The sequence below is a fragment of the Cinclus cinclus genome, chromosome 3 (genome assembly GCF_963662255.1).
Source record: "Cinclus cinclus chromosome 3, bCinCin1.1, whole genome shotgun sequence".
In the NCBI taxonomy this organism is placed as follows: Eukaryota; Metazoa; Chordata; class Aves; order Passeriformes; family Cinclidae; genus Cinclus; species Cinclus cinclus.
This window is the reverse complement of record NC_085048.1, coordinates 77,810,196-77,825,261: the sequence shown is the minus strand read 5'-3', so window position 1 is coordinate 77,825,261 and position 15,066 is coordinate 77,810,196. Positions and strand designations below refer to the sequence as shown.

At 36.9% G+C, this 15,066-nt stretch overlaps 1 protein-coding gene across 1 annotated transcript in view; it reads left to right on the top strand.

The window, feature by feature from the left end:
• Nucleotides 1-15,066, top strand: part of CRIM1 (cysteine rich transmembrane BMP regulator 1) — a 171,102-nt gene that overhangs the window by 110,681 nt on the left and 45,355 nt on the right. Inside the window, exons 6-7 of the mRNA XM_062489193.1 lie at nucleotides 6,297-6,479; nucleotides 10,497-10,694. Coding sequence (XP_062345177.1) covers nucleotides 6,297-6,479; nucleotides 10,497-10,694 — 381 coding nt within the window. The remainder of the gene's footprint in view (nucleotides 1-6,296; nucleotides 6,480-10,496; nucleotides 10,695-15,066) is intronic.

The following is a 15,066-nucleotide window of genomic DNA, read 5'->3' as shown; positions in this document are numbered from 1 at the left end:
GCTTGTGAGGTGCAAAAAGGTAACAAATTCTTTGGTGCGTAATAAGATGAACATTAGAGGAAAATAACCTGATACCAAAAAGGTAGAGGGATTTAGTTGTTGTGGGCTGAGGTTTGGTTTTGGGGTTTATGGTTTTTAATTCAGTCAGAACATCTGAAAGGTATTTGAAAATCATGGCTGATCACCAGTCACAGCTCTATGAGAATTTGGTCTGGTATAATGAAAAAGTTGGTCAGTCTGCCAAACCAAGTCAACTGTTTTAGATCCTCTGAACCTTCATTATACTTGCCCTAGTGAAATAGGGAAAAGTTTGTGAAACAATGTGAGTCATTACCAGTTACATTTAAAGCAGGAGAGAAAAGGAGACAGAAGACTGAAGGCTGGGCAACCCAAAATTCCTGGTAAAAATTGTCTGTAGATAAATTGATAAAAAAGATGGGGGGATTATCAGGACCAAAACTGGATGTGAAACCAGATTCAAAACTCTACAGTGGTTCACTAGGAGTGGGAAGATTGTTCAACTGGAAGTAGAGACTGAGTTTTAAAACAAAGTTATTTTTTAAATTAAAAAAGACAAAATCTATTTCACTTATTTCATGTTAGTTAATGAAACAAACACAAAACTCTGTATATATTCTTTGAAATGATATCACATGTAGAAAGAATGTTAGATGCCAAATGGTGCAGTTCTGCCTGGGTTTAAAAGTTTTTTTTAAAAAAAATTAAGTATATACTTCTAGTGTTTACTTTGGTGAAATATTAATGTTTTTTGCCAAAGTGAATTGTCTTAGTAGACTAATACCTTTAGTAATGTTCTGGCTCAGATGCTGCTGGATTTTAAACTTGAACAAAGTTGCCAATACATTGGAGGACAAGGTTAGAATTCAGTATTTTTCTCAAAGCATGGAAGACCTGTTATAATGGCAGACCACAGCCTTGTGTTGTTACTAGTTTGGAGATTTTTTTTATTTTTTTTTCCCACTGCAGTTCTTAACTTCTCTCATGCACTAGAGGCCTCTCACAAATGTCCTGGCAATGCATGGTGGGCTGTGTCAGTACCTATTAGTGGTACTGTTTCAGATGTCTGTGCCCTATTAACATGCCTATGGCTAACCTGATCACAACATGTATTTTCTCCTGTGATGGACTGACAGAGACCACTGGGATTTAAACACATTCCTCTATTTTGAAGAGCATGTCTTGCTTCCAAGGTTTGTTTCACAATTTCATCAAGAAAAATCTGTCACTGTCTGGGAGTTTTAGAGCATAGCCACCACCCTCTGTGGCCCCAGCTCCTCCTTTGTTGTCCTGGTATTTTCCTGTAGTAGGACTGCAGGATGTTGAAAAGCAGCACTGCTTACTTTCTAGAAAGAGTTAGGAGAAAGAAGGAGGGGACAGTCTTGTATAAAGTCACAGAAACAGTTAAACACTTATAAAACATGAACTGATGGAGAAAAATTAAAATTGAATGAAAGGTATACATTTTATTATTATTTATTATACATTTTATTTGCAAGAGATGATGTAGGCGGGGACACCCTGAGGTGCCCTGAGGCTGAGTCCTCTTAGCAAGAAATTTATAGTCTGGAGGACAGAAAAAAAAAAAAACTGTAGAACATGAGACCTCAAAGATGAGAAATGTAATGAAGCTTAGGGGAAACTTCCTTTTCTATTTGTTTGCTGTTTCTGTCTAACCTTTATTACCCTTCCATGATTTTTACTCTGTTACAGCAGATAAAACTGTGTAATTGTTTAATAGTGAGGTTGCATTTCCTCCATTTCTGGTGGTTTTAATGAAAATATTAAGACAGGGATGTATCAGATATAGCTGAATTCGGGTTTTCTCAGCATCCCTAGTACCTTTTAATCTCTTCTACAGACTGCAGTTGCCACAAAATAGTGTTTCATTCCTTTAAGCTGTGAAAGTATTTTTAAGTAATTGCATGGATAAATGCATTCATTTGCAAATAATAGTTACAGTTGTATTTTAATTCTGGTTTCTCTGTTTCTGGATGACCTTTTTAGAATATGCAGGACCAAAGGACTTCCAGAATAGTCCTGTAATTGTGTTAATAGGGAATTTGCTGCAATAATAAGAAATACACTGCTTAGGGAAACTAAGCAGTGCTGCCTGAAGAGTCAGAATCCACGTATTTTTCTACCTAGCTTGTTTTTTATATCCTTGCAAGGAGGCATCAGCATACAGTTGTCCTATAACATTGTTATGGGCCAATTCCAATGACATGTAACCTTGTCTTTTTAAATGCTCCATCAGTTCAGCTTTTGAAAAATGGAAAGCTTTTCTGTCTTCTCTTTATACAGACACAGGATTCAAATTTATTGGTTTCCTTCCTTTTCATTTAATAGAAAGTTCACAGCACTTACCAGAGTTGCTTCCAAGGCTCTGGTACAAATACTTCTTTATACTGAAGGCAAATCTGAAGTCCTGGAGTCACGAACCTTTTAATCCTTTAAACAACAAAAAATTGTTTTGAATCTTTCTTCTGGATTGGGAGAGCTGGAATTTCTGATACTACAAAAGAAAATGCCCAAACTTGCCTGCAGAGAGCTGATGCCCTGAAGCATCTTATGGGCTTGGTGTAACTGTGCAGAACTGCTGCCTAGCAAGGGATGAAGGTTTGCCAAACTTGCATGTGCTTCTGAGCTGTTCTGTGTGTCTAATTAAAGAAAACCCTAAGTATTAGGAAGCTACAGAAATCTCAATAACAGAAGTTTTACTTTGGAGTAGTTCAGCCCATAGAACTAGTGTGTATTTCATTAGATCTGCGTGTAGAAGGTAAAATACCTTTGAAAACTAATTTGGTAAAACAGATTGTGTCCCTTTGCAGTTAAGATTGGTTATAAAGGTTTGAGAAATGATCACTGTTTGTGTTGTGTGAGGCTGTGGGGTTTAGTGCCACCTTTTTGGGCTCTCAACCCATGACAGAAAGGCCATAGCCATGGGATCTGTAGAGCTAAATTTGTGTTAGAACTATTTTTCTTTTAATTCTGTGTCAGGAACCTTAATGCCAAATCAAGTCCATCGTAGTCATGCTTGACTTTGTATAGAAGCAGAGATGTCATTTGTTCTTCCACTGCCAGAAAAAACCCTGTATCTTTCTGGGATCATCCCCTCTGTCCTGGCTTCTTTCACAGGTGGGCAATTGTGTGTCAGTGCTAAGGCTGGATTGATCTTGTATTACTGGGTTATCTGAGAGCTAGCAGACATTGAATTTATGTTCACAAAGCTATGGCCTGTCTCTCATGCCCATTGCTTTGTTGTGGTAGTCTGCATCACAAACAGGATTTGGAGTCTCAGATATGTTTAACTGCTTTGTGCTATGAAGTTTTGGCAATTTTAATTCCTTTGTGACACATTCTAAGCTTGAAGACTTTTACCTGTAGTTTTCTCTTTTTTGGCAGAACAATGAATTCTTGAATTTAGGAAAAGATGCATTTATTTAACGTTAAGTTTATGTTCTTTTATCCCTTGGTGACTGTCATACTTAGATCAATAAGGCAATAAAATTGGCTCTTTAGAATAAAAAAAACAAAACAAAACTTAAAAATCCAACCAAACAAACAAAAATAAACCAAAAATGGGGAACTGAAAGATCTTTCAGCATCTGAAAGATGGAAAGATGGAATCTCAAAGATTCCTTCCATGGTGGTGGAAGAAATGCATTATAATAATTTCACTGTATCTTGCTCACTCTTTCATCAGGCTTCCAGCTGCAGTATCTAAAGCTTGAGTTCTTTGTTTAAATGCTTGTTTTGCCTTGACTCAGTCTCAAGACTAGAATCTTACAGATGGTTCTAGCAAAAGTAATCCTTGTCTCGTAGCTGGATGCATAGGCTTAGGTCTATAGTTTAGTCTGAATATATACACTTAACGTAAGGCTGGACAGTAAAAAAGCACACATAGTGAAATTCTACAGTGGTTTTCATTATAGGAATGAAACATGCTGTTCCTTACAGGATTGGAAGTTACTTGCATACTCTTGTTTGGATATTAAAAATAATGATAATTAGTGGGGGTTGATTTTTCAACTTCCAATAAGGCAGAAATTAATCTCTACTGTTCGGGTGTGGAGGAATCAGTAAAAATCTGGAGAGCTGCAATCAAAACAGTGAAGCCAGAAGCAAATGGATTAAAGGCCTTTTGAGTTTTGTTGGCACTTTTCCTTTTTGAGGAGGTTTTTAAACTAACAGCTTGAGCTGCATAAACTTGAAATATTTCTCAAGTGTTTGTTTATGTGAATTGCTTTCTAATGAGGTCATAGCTGTTTTCCCGGACACAGTGGTATTTCCTCCTCTTGCTCTTACTTTTTATGCTGCTTTCTGCATTATGCCTTGAAGACAGAACAGGCATATAAAAATCAAACATCACTCAGGATACTTCCAAGTTTCAACTCTAATGCTTTACAATCATTTCAAATGACTCAAGGCTGGACCACAGCATAAGAACATGTTGAAAGAAATACTTGAAATGCTTTAGAGTTTTAAAGAAAACCTGTGTCATTGTCAAGAGGAAGCCAGATGTAAAGTTTTTAGCTCCCAAAAGTTAAGAGAATTGGGGTGGATTGAAAGGAATCTGCAAATGCTGGTTTTTCATTTAAATATATTTCATCTCCCATGTGAGATTGATCACTAAGTAAAAGAAAAATCACCTGACCATGAAGTGGGCACAGTTTTCAACTCTATGTGGCTAGACATTACATATATAAGTAAAGAGTCTTTACCATCTGTTCTACAGAAATCATAAACATGGACAGTTGTCCTTTCTTTTCTTTGCTGTTTGCTTCAAATGCAATGAAAGATGTTGGGTTTACCTACAGTATTTGATAATGTTGTTGCTGAAACAAATAACTTCCTGTTTGCAGATCCTTTGTTTCTTCAGGCTGCTGGATATACAGCTTCTGAAAAAAACAGAGTGGGGGACTAGGTACTGCTGTACTTCAGGTGGCTTCTTTCACAGTTTTTGGGCAAGTGTGTAATAGCAGGCCAAAATTGTATTCTGAACTGGGGAAGAGGGAGGTGGCTTAAGTCACTGAGTAATGTAATGATGATACTGTGAAGTCTTGATTTCCTAATGAGTAATGTGGAGTACTGTAGTTGAACATAAATTTGAAGTGTATTTTCTGCAGTGTCTTGAGTCGCAATGATTCAGCCCTAAGCCATGGAGCTGCACAGTGTTGTGGAAGAGGGGGGTCAGTTGGACTGGTTGAACTGAGTGGGCTTTGCTGGCAGTAGGTGGTGGAGGTGGCTTCATAAATGTGGGGTAACTTCAAGGTCAAAATCTCTATGAAGACCTTATGATATATACATGATGTGTAGATATTCATAATCTGGAACCAAACCCCTTTGGTGTATAATAATAATAATAATAATGAGAAAAGTCTGATTAAATCTGCAGACTGTTTATTTGGCTTAATGAGCTATTTTTTTCCTTTTTTTTTTTTAACATTGCTGAAGTAAACAAGCAATGTTCTTCCCAAAATACTTAAAATTTTGAGAGGCTCTTAGTTTCCCACAATGTTTGGCTGTAATTATATGTCAATGCTCTGCTGTAGATGGAGGCATACAAGAAATACCCATCTTACGTTTTTGAAATGCTAAAATGATCATGTAGCTATTATTATAATTGAGTTTGTGGGGGGGGGGGGTTGTGAGGAGTATGGTTGTGAGCTGGCTATTACAGCTCTAGGTTGCTTGAAAAAAAGAAGTGTTCAGTTCTGCAAAACAGATCATGGAGTCACAAAATGGGTTGGGATTTGTTGGTTTGGGTTTTTATACCTATCAATTGGACAGCTTTAGTGCAATGTATCCACCTGAGTGCCAAGTCCTAGAGAGAGGAAGATTATACTTATGAAATATCAGAAACTGACATCTTAAAACAGAAAAACATAGTGTTTCGTGTGCTAAAATTTAAAGTAGTTTCAAGTTCATTGAGAGTGAGAAATATTTAATACCTACAAAGAAATACTAGTACTGCAACCTTTTTTCCAGGATTTTAATTTTTTAATTGCAGATGTTAGTTGTAGACAGTTGCTCTGAAGGTTATTTTGAACAGCATTTTACTTTCTTCCACTGTTGAAAAGGAAAATAAAATATACAATTTTCTTAAAACAAAATTGTATTTGAGGTTACAAAATGAAAGAAAAATCAACTGACTTTTGTACCTGTTTTTGTCAGTAGCAACATAAGCTTAACTATTTCCTGTATAACAATATCTGTAAAATACCTTTTTTTTTTTTTTTTTTTTTTTTTTGTTTTTTTGGTTTTTTTTGTTTCAGAAGTGAAGCCAACTTGCATATTTAACAGCATGGAATATTATGATGGAGACATGTTTCGGATGGACGCTTGTCGATTTTGTCGGTGCCAAGGGGGAGTCTCTATTTGTTTCTCTGCCCAGTGTGGTGAGCTGCACTGTGACAGGTACTATGTGCCTGAAGGAGAGTGCTGCCCAGTCTGTGAAGGTACAGTCTCCTCTTCATCTTGTCTGCTTTTAATTCTGCAGGGTTTTTCTTATTTGACTGCTGAATGGTAATGAGCAAACAAGGACTTTTGTTCTTCTGAAGTTTGCAGGTTCCTCCATAATTCCATTTATTTCTCTGTTATTATTATTATATTTTTGCTGTTCCTGAATGTGCTGTCATGTTCTTTGCAGTGCTTCCCTGACTCTGACACTACTTCTTAGACATGGTCAAGTGTGCAGTGCTTTTTGGGGGGCCTTCTTGATAAATAACATAAAAAGCTGTTCTAATTTCTGCACAGACATTTCGACAGGCATCTCCAGAGCTGCCATTGTGGCCCTGAGACAAATTTTGATTGCTTTGCAACCTGCTTCTTACTCTGTTCAGCTAGAGTAATGCACACTTCTTTCCTCTACCATTACAGCAAAGCAATGGGGCAGCAATCCCATGTCAATGGTTTTACTCTTTCTCCTTTGCTCTACTGAGAGCCTTGCTTGGCCTGCAGTCCTCCTAAAAAGGGTTCCGTGGGAAATCTCACACTGAGTCTTTATATTAGAAAGTATTGGAGGCATCTTCTGCCAGAATGCAACCAGATTTCCAACAGAGGAAGACAGGGGTGGTGCTGTGCACTTGGATCTTCAGTGAGGGTCAGGTTATGGCCACCAGGTAGTCAAAAGACCTGTGAATCACTTTTAGTCCCTTTGTTTAAATGTGGACATAGGAATATCTTCTCAATAAGTGAAATCACCTGGAAATCTGAAATCTCCTCCTCAGAGGAGAGGAATCTAGTAATTACTAGGAATTTCAAACACTTTGCAGTCTCCTTAATACCATTAATCCTGTAGTTCTTTGCAGAATAAGATCCATTGTAGTAATGTTTTATTCCAAGCAGAGAATTAGAAAGTAGAGTACTCATAAAAATATGTCTAATAGAGTCAGCTGTAAGAGCTGGACCTTCTCATTCAGCACAGGATCTGGTAAAAATGGCTTGTTTTGTTACAAGCTACTGGAAGGAAGAGAGATTTGAACCTAAAATATGGATAATAAAACATTAGGTGGGTAAGTTAGGAAGCCATTTTTTTAAAGAGTATTTGTTGGGGTTTTTTTGGTGTATATATTATACATTTTAGTTTATGCTTGTATCAGGTTGATATGTGGTGTTCACATGTAGAGAAACTGAATTGCAGATGTTGTAGATTTAAGTATTCCAGAGACATACCAATCCATGTTTGCCCTGAGTTTAAGACCTGGCCTAGACATTTATTGCTGCCTATACTTGAAGGCAGGATCCTAGATTTTTTGTCTTTCCTGGTGCAGTTGCACCTACACTTACAAAAGCCTTCATGCTGTAAGGAAAAAAGTGCTATACTGTCATTTAATGACAGATTGAAAAAGTCTAGAGAAAGCATGTCTGATGTGGTGACATTCCTCCCCCCCAAGTAAGTGCAGATCCACTCATGAAGAAATTGCTGTAGGAGCTGCTGACTTTATGGAATACGTAAAATCTCTTGGGTTCATTTCCTGTAATTACTATTTTTTCTCATATGTGAATATTCCAAGATTTGGCATTATGAAATCATTGTGACAATATATAGATATATAAATAATGTATCTATACATATGCTCTATCTGTCCTCTCTGTCATATTCAGATATGGGTGCTGATTTTTCACACTGGACTTGCAGATCTAGGAATCTCCTCTATCCTCTTTGATGATTTAAATATTCTGCCTCCTTATTTATCAATAAATTGTTCTGTTATGTTATCATACCACAGTAAATTTGATTTCTTCATTTTTGCAACATCTGAATCAGACTAGCAAGACAACCTGATAACATTTCATTTCGGGTCAATGAGTTGGTGTATATTAGTCTGCAGTGGAAATTTCTTCTTTAAGACTGGTCCTTAGTAAGGATAAAATTGATAATGTTATATAATTATTGAGAAGTCCCCCGAGTAGTAAAGACTGTGGCTTAATGCCAAGTTACAGGCTCCTTTGTCAAACCACCTGGTGCTATAATGGCTTGCTTCTTTCTGTTGTGTATTCTCATAGGGGTTATGGCACTAAATGAAGGAAGTCTGACTTCTGAATTCTGAATGATTGGATAGTAAGATACATGGTGGTTTTTACTAAAAATCCCTCTTGATTTAGTGGCATTCTTTTAAGTGAGCCTAGGCAGCTGGCATCATTGACATATTGCAATTGTCCTGGTTCCTTTAAACACTAAAAAAAAAAAAAAAGGTGCTTCTAGTCCTTTTTAAATAACTTGGGTAAAGCTGACACCTAAATTGACAAGGTCAAGTATTTTAAATGGGCAGAACATATCAGCCTGCCCATTCATGCTTTTCTGGTTGTTGAAGAAGTGGCATTTTTTCTACCTGCTCTTCTTCGGTTGAGTATTTAATGACTTGTCATCAAGGTGATTTGTTGCTTCCTAACAATATTTACTTGATAATAGAAATATCAATAAATAAAAAGCTTTTTATTTTTTCTCCAAGAAATCTAAAATGGCAAGTACTGTTTGGTGTGAGTTGTGTAGTACAGGCAAAAGCCCTTCTTGACTTAACTGCAGGAGGAGTTCTCAAAATTCTGTAGGCTATATCAGCATTAGGAGATGTAATTTTATGGACTCAATTTATATCTTTAAACATTACTGACCTTTTAAAAGTACCAGGAACTTTGTGCTTTGAGTTGCACAGAAGACTGTTGCAAGTAGCACAAGTCTTGTGTGCCTTTTCTGTGCTTTTTCTTTATTCCTTTGTCAATCAGAATCCTGTACATAAGATGAATGATAAAATTAATATAATTTCTTTGTGTATGATTTGATTATTGGTTAGTTCAAACCAGTTATTTACAGATGCAAGGTCATGCTAAAACATGAAAGGTGAAAAGTTAAGAGTTAAGGAGGCATTTTAAATTTTAAATGCCTTATTTCCACAAGCATCTGGTATTTGGGCTTAATCAGAATTTTACTGAAATTCTGAATATCAGTACAGCTCTGGATGGGGATGATGTTGTGTGCTGTTTCACTCCAAATGTTTGAAGTGTCATAAAGTGGCTTAGAATAAGACAACACGTAAGACACTGCTACAGGATTTTTCTACATTCAAAATGCATTGCCTTCCTTCCAAAGGGGACTGATGAAACTTCAAAGAAATAATCCAAGTTTCATTCAATCCTTTTTTTCCTTCAGATAGGACATCTTATTTCTGTCAAGTCCTCCCGTGTTAACACTCCTGGAAAATTAATTTACAATAATTCATTTGTGCTTATTTGATGTTTGCTTAAAAAGATGTTTTCAGGTATATTTATTGCTTTTAATTTATTAAATTTGCTTTAATATGTAATTTGTAGTATTTCTTGCTTTGCAAACCTGACCTACTTACTGTATATTCTCAGATACTTCATTTCTCAGCCTGACACCTTTTATTAGCCACCATATGTTGTATACATTCATGTAATGTATATATCTTTTTAACTATTAATATCAGTGCATCTTACCACATCTCCGGAGTACTGTTATTTCTGAAGAGTAAAATTATTCAAGTAATGAATAATTATTTCAAGTAATGGGTTAGCATACGGAACTTGCATGGAACTTGAGGAGAAATCTTACACAAAGTATGCTCCCTAAAATTCTGGAATTAAAATACCCAGATATTAATTTGATTGTTAGCAGGTAATTGGGGACTTGTGGCTTTCAAGGGCCAAAAACTTCAACTGAAATGAAATTGTAAACTGGACCCTGTTCAAAAAGGTGTATCTCTGAAAGAGGGATGAGGTGCAGCTTAAAGGCACTCTTCTTGTTCCAGCAACAAATGTGCCTGAGGCCTCATCTTTGCTCATGGGTGTCAAAGGGTGTTGCAGTGCTGACATGAGTCATTCCAGTGGGTCATTTAGAAATGTTGGTACGAAGAAAGAAACAATAGATCCAAGAACCATTTTGTCCTGAAGAACAGAAACAATAAATTAAAACATTAATTAAAGCACACGTTCTCTTGCAATTGCTCTCATTCCAGACCCACTTTATCCAGTCAGTAACCCTGCTGGCTGCTATGCCAATGGCCAGATCCAAGCTCACGGAGACCGCTGGCGCGAGGACGACTGCACGTTCTGCCAGTGCATCAATGGGGACCCGCACTGTGTGGCCACAGCCTGTGGACAGAGCTGCCTGAACCCTGTCAAGGTCCCTGGAGAGTGCTGCCCCGTCTGTGAGGGTAAGAGTGGTACTCCCCTTCACTGGGCTTTGGTCTGCCGTGGCTGCTGCTTACCTGCAATTCCCAGTTTCCTCTAAAATTTTGGAGGATTGAGGAATATGGCGTTGGCTGGTTGTTGAATAATTACTGCGGGTAGAACTCATCAGCGTTGTTTAACCTGTATGTTGGCAATCCCTGGTACTCCTTTGGCACAAAGAGTATAAGAGGTGGTTAATGTGGATATGGGTAATGCACATGAGACTGATAGTAGTGCAGTACTGCTTAATTAGTATAGGCAACTTGATAACGAGGATGCCATGGCAAGGGCAAACAGAGCTCTGACTGCAAAAAGATTGAATCAAGTCTGGCTTATGGGAAATAAGATTTTACTAAGTTGGAATGTAAAGTTTGTCTATGTGATGGTTAGCTAGATGACTGTAGAAAAATATTACATGCCTTCCTGCAAATGGTATATAAGCACATGTAGTGCTCAGTAAAAATTGGATTCTGATCACCATTCAGTGTCTCCATCTCTCTCTCTCATTGTCGATAGGTTAAGATCATCATTATCTACTAATTTTCCTTGTAGCTTTGCTTAAACCTTATTGATAAATATAGAAGAAGTTAGAAAGTAAAAATGTTTATCACTAGGTATTACTGTTAATTGGATTATTCCTGTTTTCTTCTTCATCACTGTCATTCAGTTGCAACTAAAAATCTCTTTGTACGGCATCACTTGATACTGGACATAATTATTTCAGTGAAACTTATAGAAAAGGCTGTTACCTGGGAGATAGATTAATTTTTCTACTTCACAATTATTTTTTCATTTGTTTGTGGAAATACATGTATATATGGTACAACTGACTGAAATTTACCTAACTATAAGGTAAAATGCTCACCCAACCTGACAATGGAAATGTGAAGACTTGCAAACTGAGACATTAAAAAATATTTTGAATTGCATATGTAAATGTACATCTAGAGCTGCATTTTATGGAGTAGCTGTTTATCAGAAAAAACACCAGATAAGTTTAGAAATGGTTCATTTGGACCTAGAGCTATCTTCACATTATACAAACACTTGTGGGTGCTTAGTGAGTTGCCACTCAAGTTTTTCTCATTCCATCTCTGATAAAAAAAAAATTTTATATCTACATGTGTATCAGAGCCCTTCTTGGTTTGTAGGATCCACCCAAGCAAGCTCACTGTGATACTTACTTTTTAGGATAAATCTGAGGAGCATACGGATTTCTTACAGTTGCTCTTTAACTCCAGAATTCGTATCACTAGGCATGAAGGTGTTTGATGTGATGTGTAAAAGCTGCTGGTGAATTGTACAGAATTGCTCTACTTGCACTGAATTAATGTCACTGTGAGGAAGCAGGTTAACTGCTGTTAATCCCCAGTGATCACCTCAGGATGGGTATCACAGAGCCTGTGCTGTCACCCCTCGTTATCTAGGTGTCTGAGCCAGCTTGGGAAGGCAGTACAGAGAGACAGAGACACTGATGGAAGTGTTTTCAACATGTTAATACACTGAGAGGATTCTTTTCCTCTGATGAGGGAAGGATAGGCACATGTCTCTATTTTCATCTTCCAGGCTGGAGAAAATTGATGAGAGATAATTGAATTAAATGTTTGTGTGTGTGTGTGTGTGTGTGCGTATATAAATGCTAATTATGAAGAGCCGTGGGAAGCAAACACAGGGTCAGGTGTAGGTTTCCATCCTTCATTGCTAAAGGTTGCAAAATAAACAAGCTGGTGCTTCATTAATACACCACAGTAATGCCTGTGCAGTGCTCTCAAGTTAGGTCCTCTGGACGAGGCTGCCTAATTCTATGCAGTAACAAGTTTCTACTTTTAGAAGATGATGTAGCTACAACTGTTTAAGTCCATAAAAGTTGTTCTGTATTTGCATGGGTGAGTGATTTCTGGAGTGCAATCATACTTATGATACAAATGGACAGAAACTGACACAATAGAATTATGGAATCAATATTTAAATGAGGTTCTTGTGTCATCTAAATTGTGGGGTTTTTTTAAAAATAGTCCGGCTTCTTATTTGTCTTGTTAGCTGTTGTATGATGTGTGCTTAATTGTAGTCATCTAGTTTTGAGTGTGTCATCTGGAAGGCAGTGATACTGAATGCTATTTTGGGGAACGTCCTAAGTTTTAAGCTTAAAAGCATCACATTTGCCTTGGTGAGTTTTTTTCAATAGGTAATGAAATTACGTAAGTAATAGAACCAACAACTAATAGAAGTGCTTCTAGTTCATGGTAGGATGAAGTTTCAGGATACTTAGGTGCCAGTGGTCAGAGAATATCTGAAAACACTTGAATCCTCTCCTCTTTTTTCCTTCCCCTCTCCCACAGCAAACAAACATAACTAAACCAGATCATTATGATTGACTATTGCAAGTTACCTAATTCCAGGAACGCAGATATGGGATTATTTCAAGGATTAAAAAATACTGGACTGTTAAAACACAGTAATGAGTTCAGATGCTAACACCCAAGATTTAAAAGATCCAGTTTGCAAGAAGCACCTTTGGATGATATTAGAAATAGATATGATTAGAAGTTATTCAACATCTGAGATTTAACTATTTATCTTGTAATAATAACAAATTAAAAAATCCCTGAGAAATGAACCATCAAGGTTACTAGCAAATCTCTTGAAGTTATGTTCTGGGGCATCAAACAAGTTCACAGCTGTAGTACCTTCTGATTGGCAGCCTTGTGATTATTACTTTGAATAAAAGTATCTAGTTACGTGACAGCAACATATTACCTGATTTGAAGGATCAGCCCTGTGTGTCTTTCTGAATCTGTTAACATTTTTCTTTGAAAGCACATGTCAAGAAAATCCTGAAATATTAGGGAAAAATAGCAATGTGTGGTGTTTTGTTAGATGTTGACTCTCTGCATTTAATATTAAGAATGTGTATCTTAATTTTTATTTTGTTTTTTTAAATGTAGTGTTTGAGCTGATGGCAGCAGTGACTTGTGTGTTAACTATAGACTTCTGGCCCACCTCCAAGGTCAGACAGCTTCATGTGTCTTAAGCCTTAAATCTGAGATTAGTAGTGTTTCTACTTGGAGTTTAATGTGTGGGGTAGGAAACAAGTTCTGTCTGCTTTCATTACAATGCAGCTGTCACTTGCTAACCCAGCAGGGAAGGAATTTCTTTAGATTTCTGTTCTCTGATTTTTTTCCTTGTTCTGAGGCTGAACTGGAGAAGCATGCATGCCATGGGAAGAGAGTTAAAAACTTTTGCTTCCTTTGCACAACTGATTTTTCCCAAATTTTACTTATATCATTTTAATGACAACCTAGTCCCATCTAAAATGCTGTTTTGTTTCTACCATCATCCAGCCACCTGACATCTCTATTCTCTTAATCAGGTAAGCTGCATGGATCAGTGCTCCTTCCCATTTTCAATCAGCTTCTCACTCTTTCCTGAGCATTGTTTCTGTTGATGAAGTTCTGCTGCTGATGCTCACTGTGTTGTCCATGATCTGCGGGGGTGGCAGGAATAGGGGAGAATAAGGTCCTGGTTGGGAAGTTGGCTGACAAATCAATCCCTTGATTTTAATGATTCTAATTAAAAAAAAAAATGTGCAGTACATTTTAATGGAGCTACAAGCAATGAAGTAAATTCCAGGCACATTTTTTTCCTAAAGAGGAATAAAAAGCATCCATTGTTAGCCACTTGAAACTTTTCTGCATACCACCTCATTGCACTTGCATATCCACAGCTTAACCTGAATTTTGCAGTGCACTGTATGAGCAGAAGCATTGACTGTCCTGTGCTCTCCAGTTCAGTTCCTCCATCCTTCTGCTTCACTAATTTCCTACTGTTGAGGAAAGAGAAGCAGAATTCTTATCTAGTGTGGGCAAAGGTCTATTTTATACAAGTGTCGTATTTTCAACTGTGCAAGTTATTAAAGCAGAAAAAGCAGTGTACTTTAGTAACATGCTCAATAAATGAGCAAAAATAATGTAAACTTTGCAGCTGATCTTGAAATAGTAGTTTACTAGTGATTGTAAAGATAAACATACCTCATTTTGAATACCTCATTTGAATGACTTGCTTTTCTCATTCATATCTCAACACTCTTAACAAGAGTATATACCATAGAGGAATAACACTGTTTGTGCAGACTAGTTTAAAATTACTTCTTTTCAAAAGTCGCATTATGCACTTGCATCGTGAATATGCTTTGCTTTTTTGCTCTTACTTGTATACTGCATTTCTTGATTCAGCTATAGCTCTTTTTGCATTAACCTTTTCAAATTTTTTGTGGAGATTAATGCAGAGTGTAGGAAATAATAATTTCTATTTTAGAATCTTAACTAAGCTTCAGATCTAAAGCAGAAAGAAGAATGG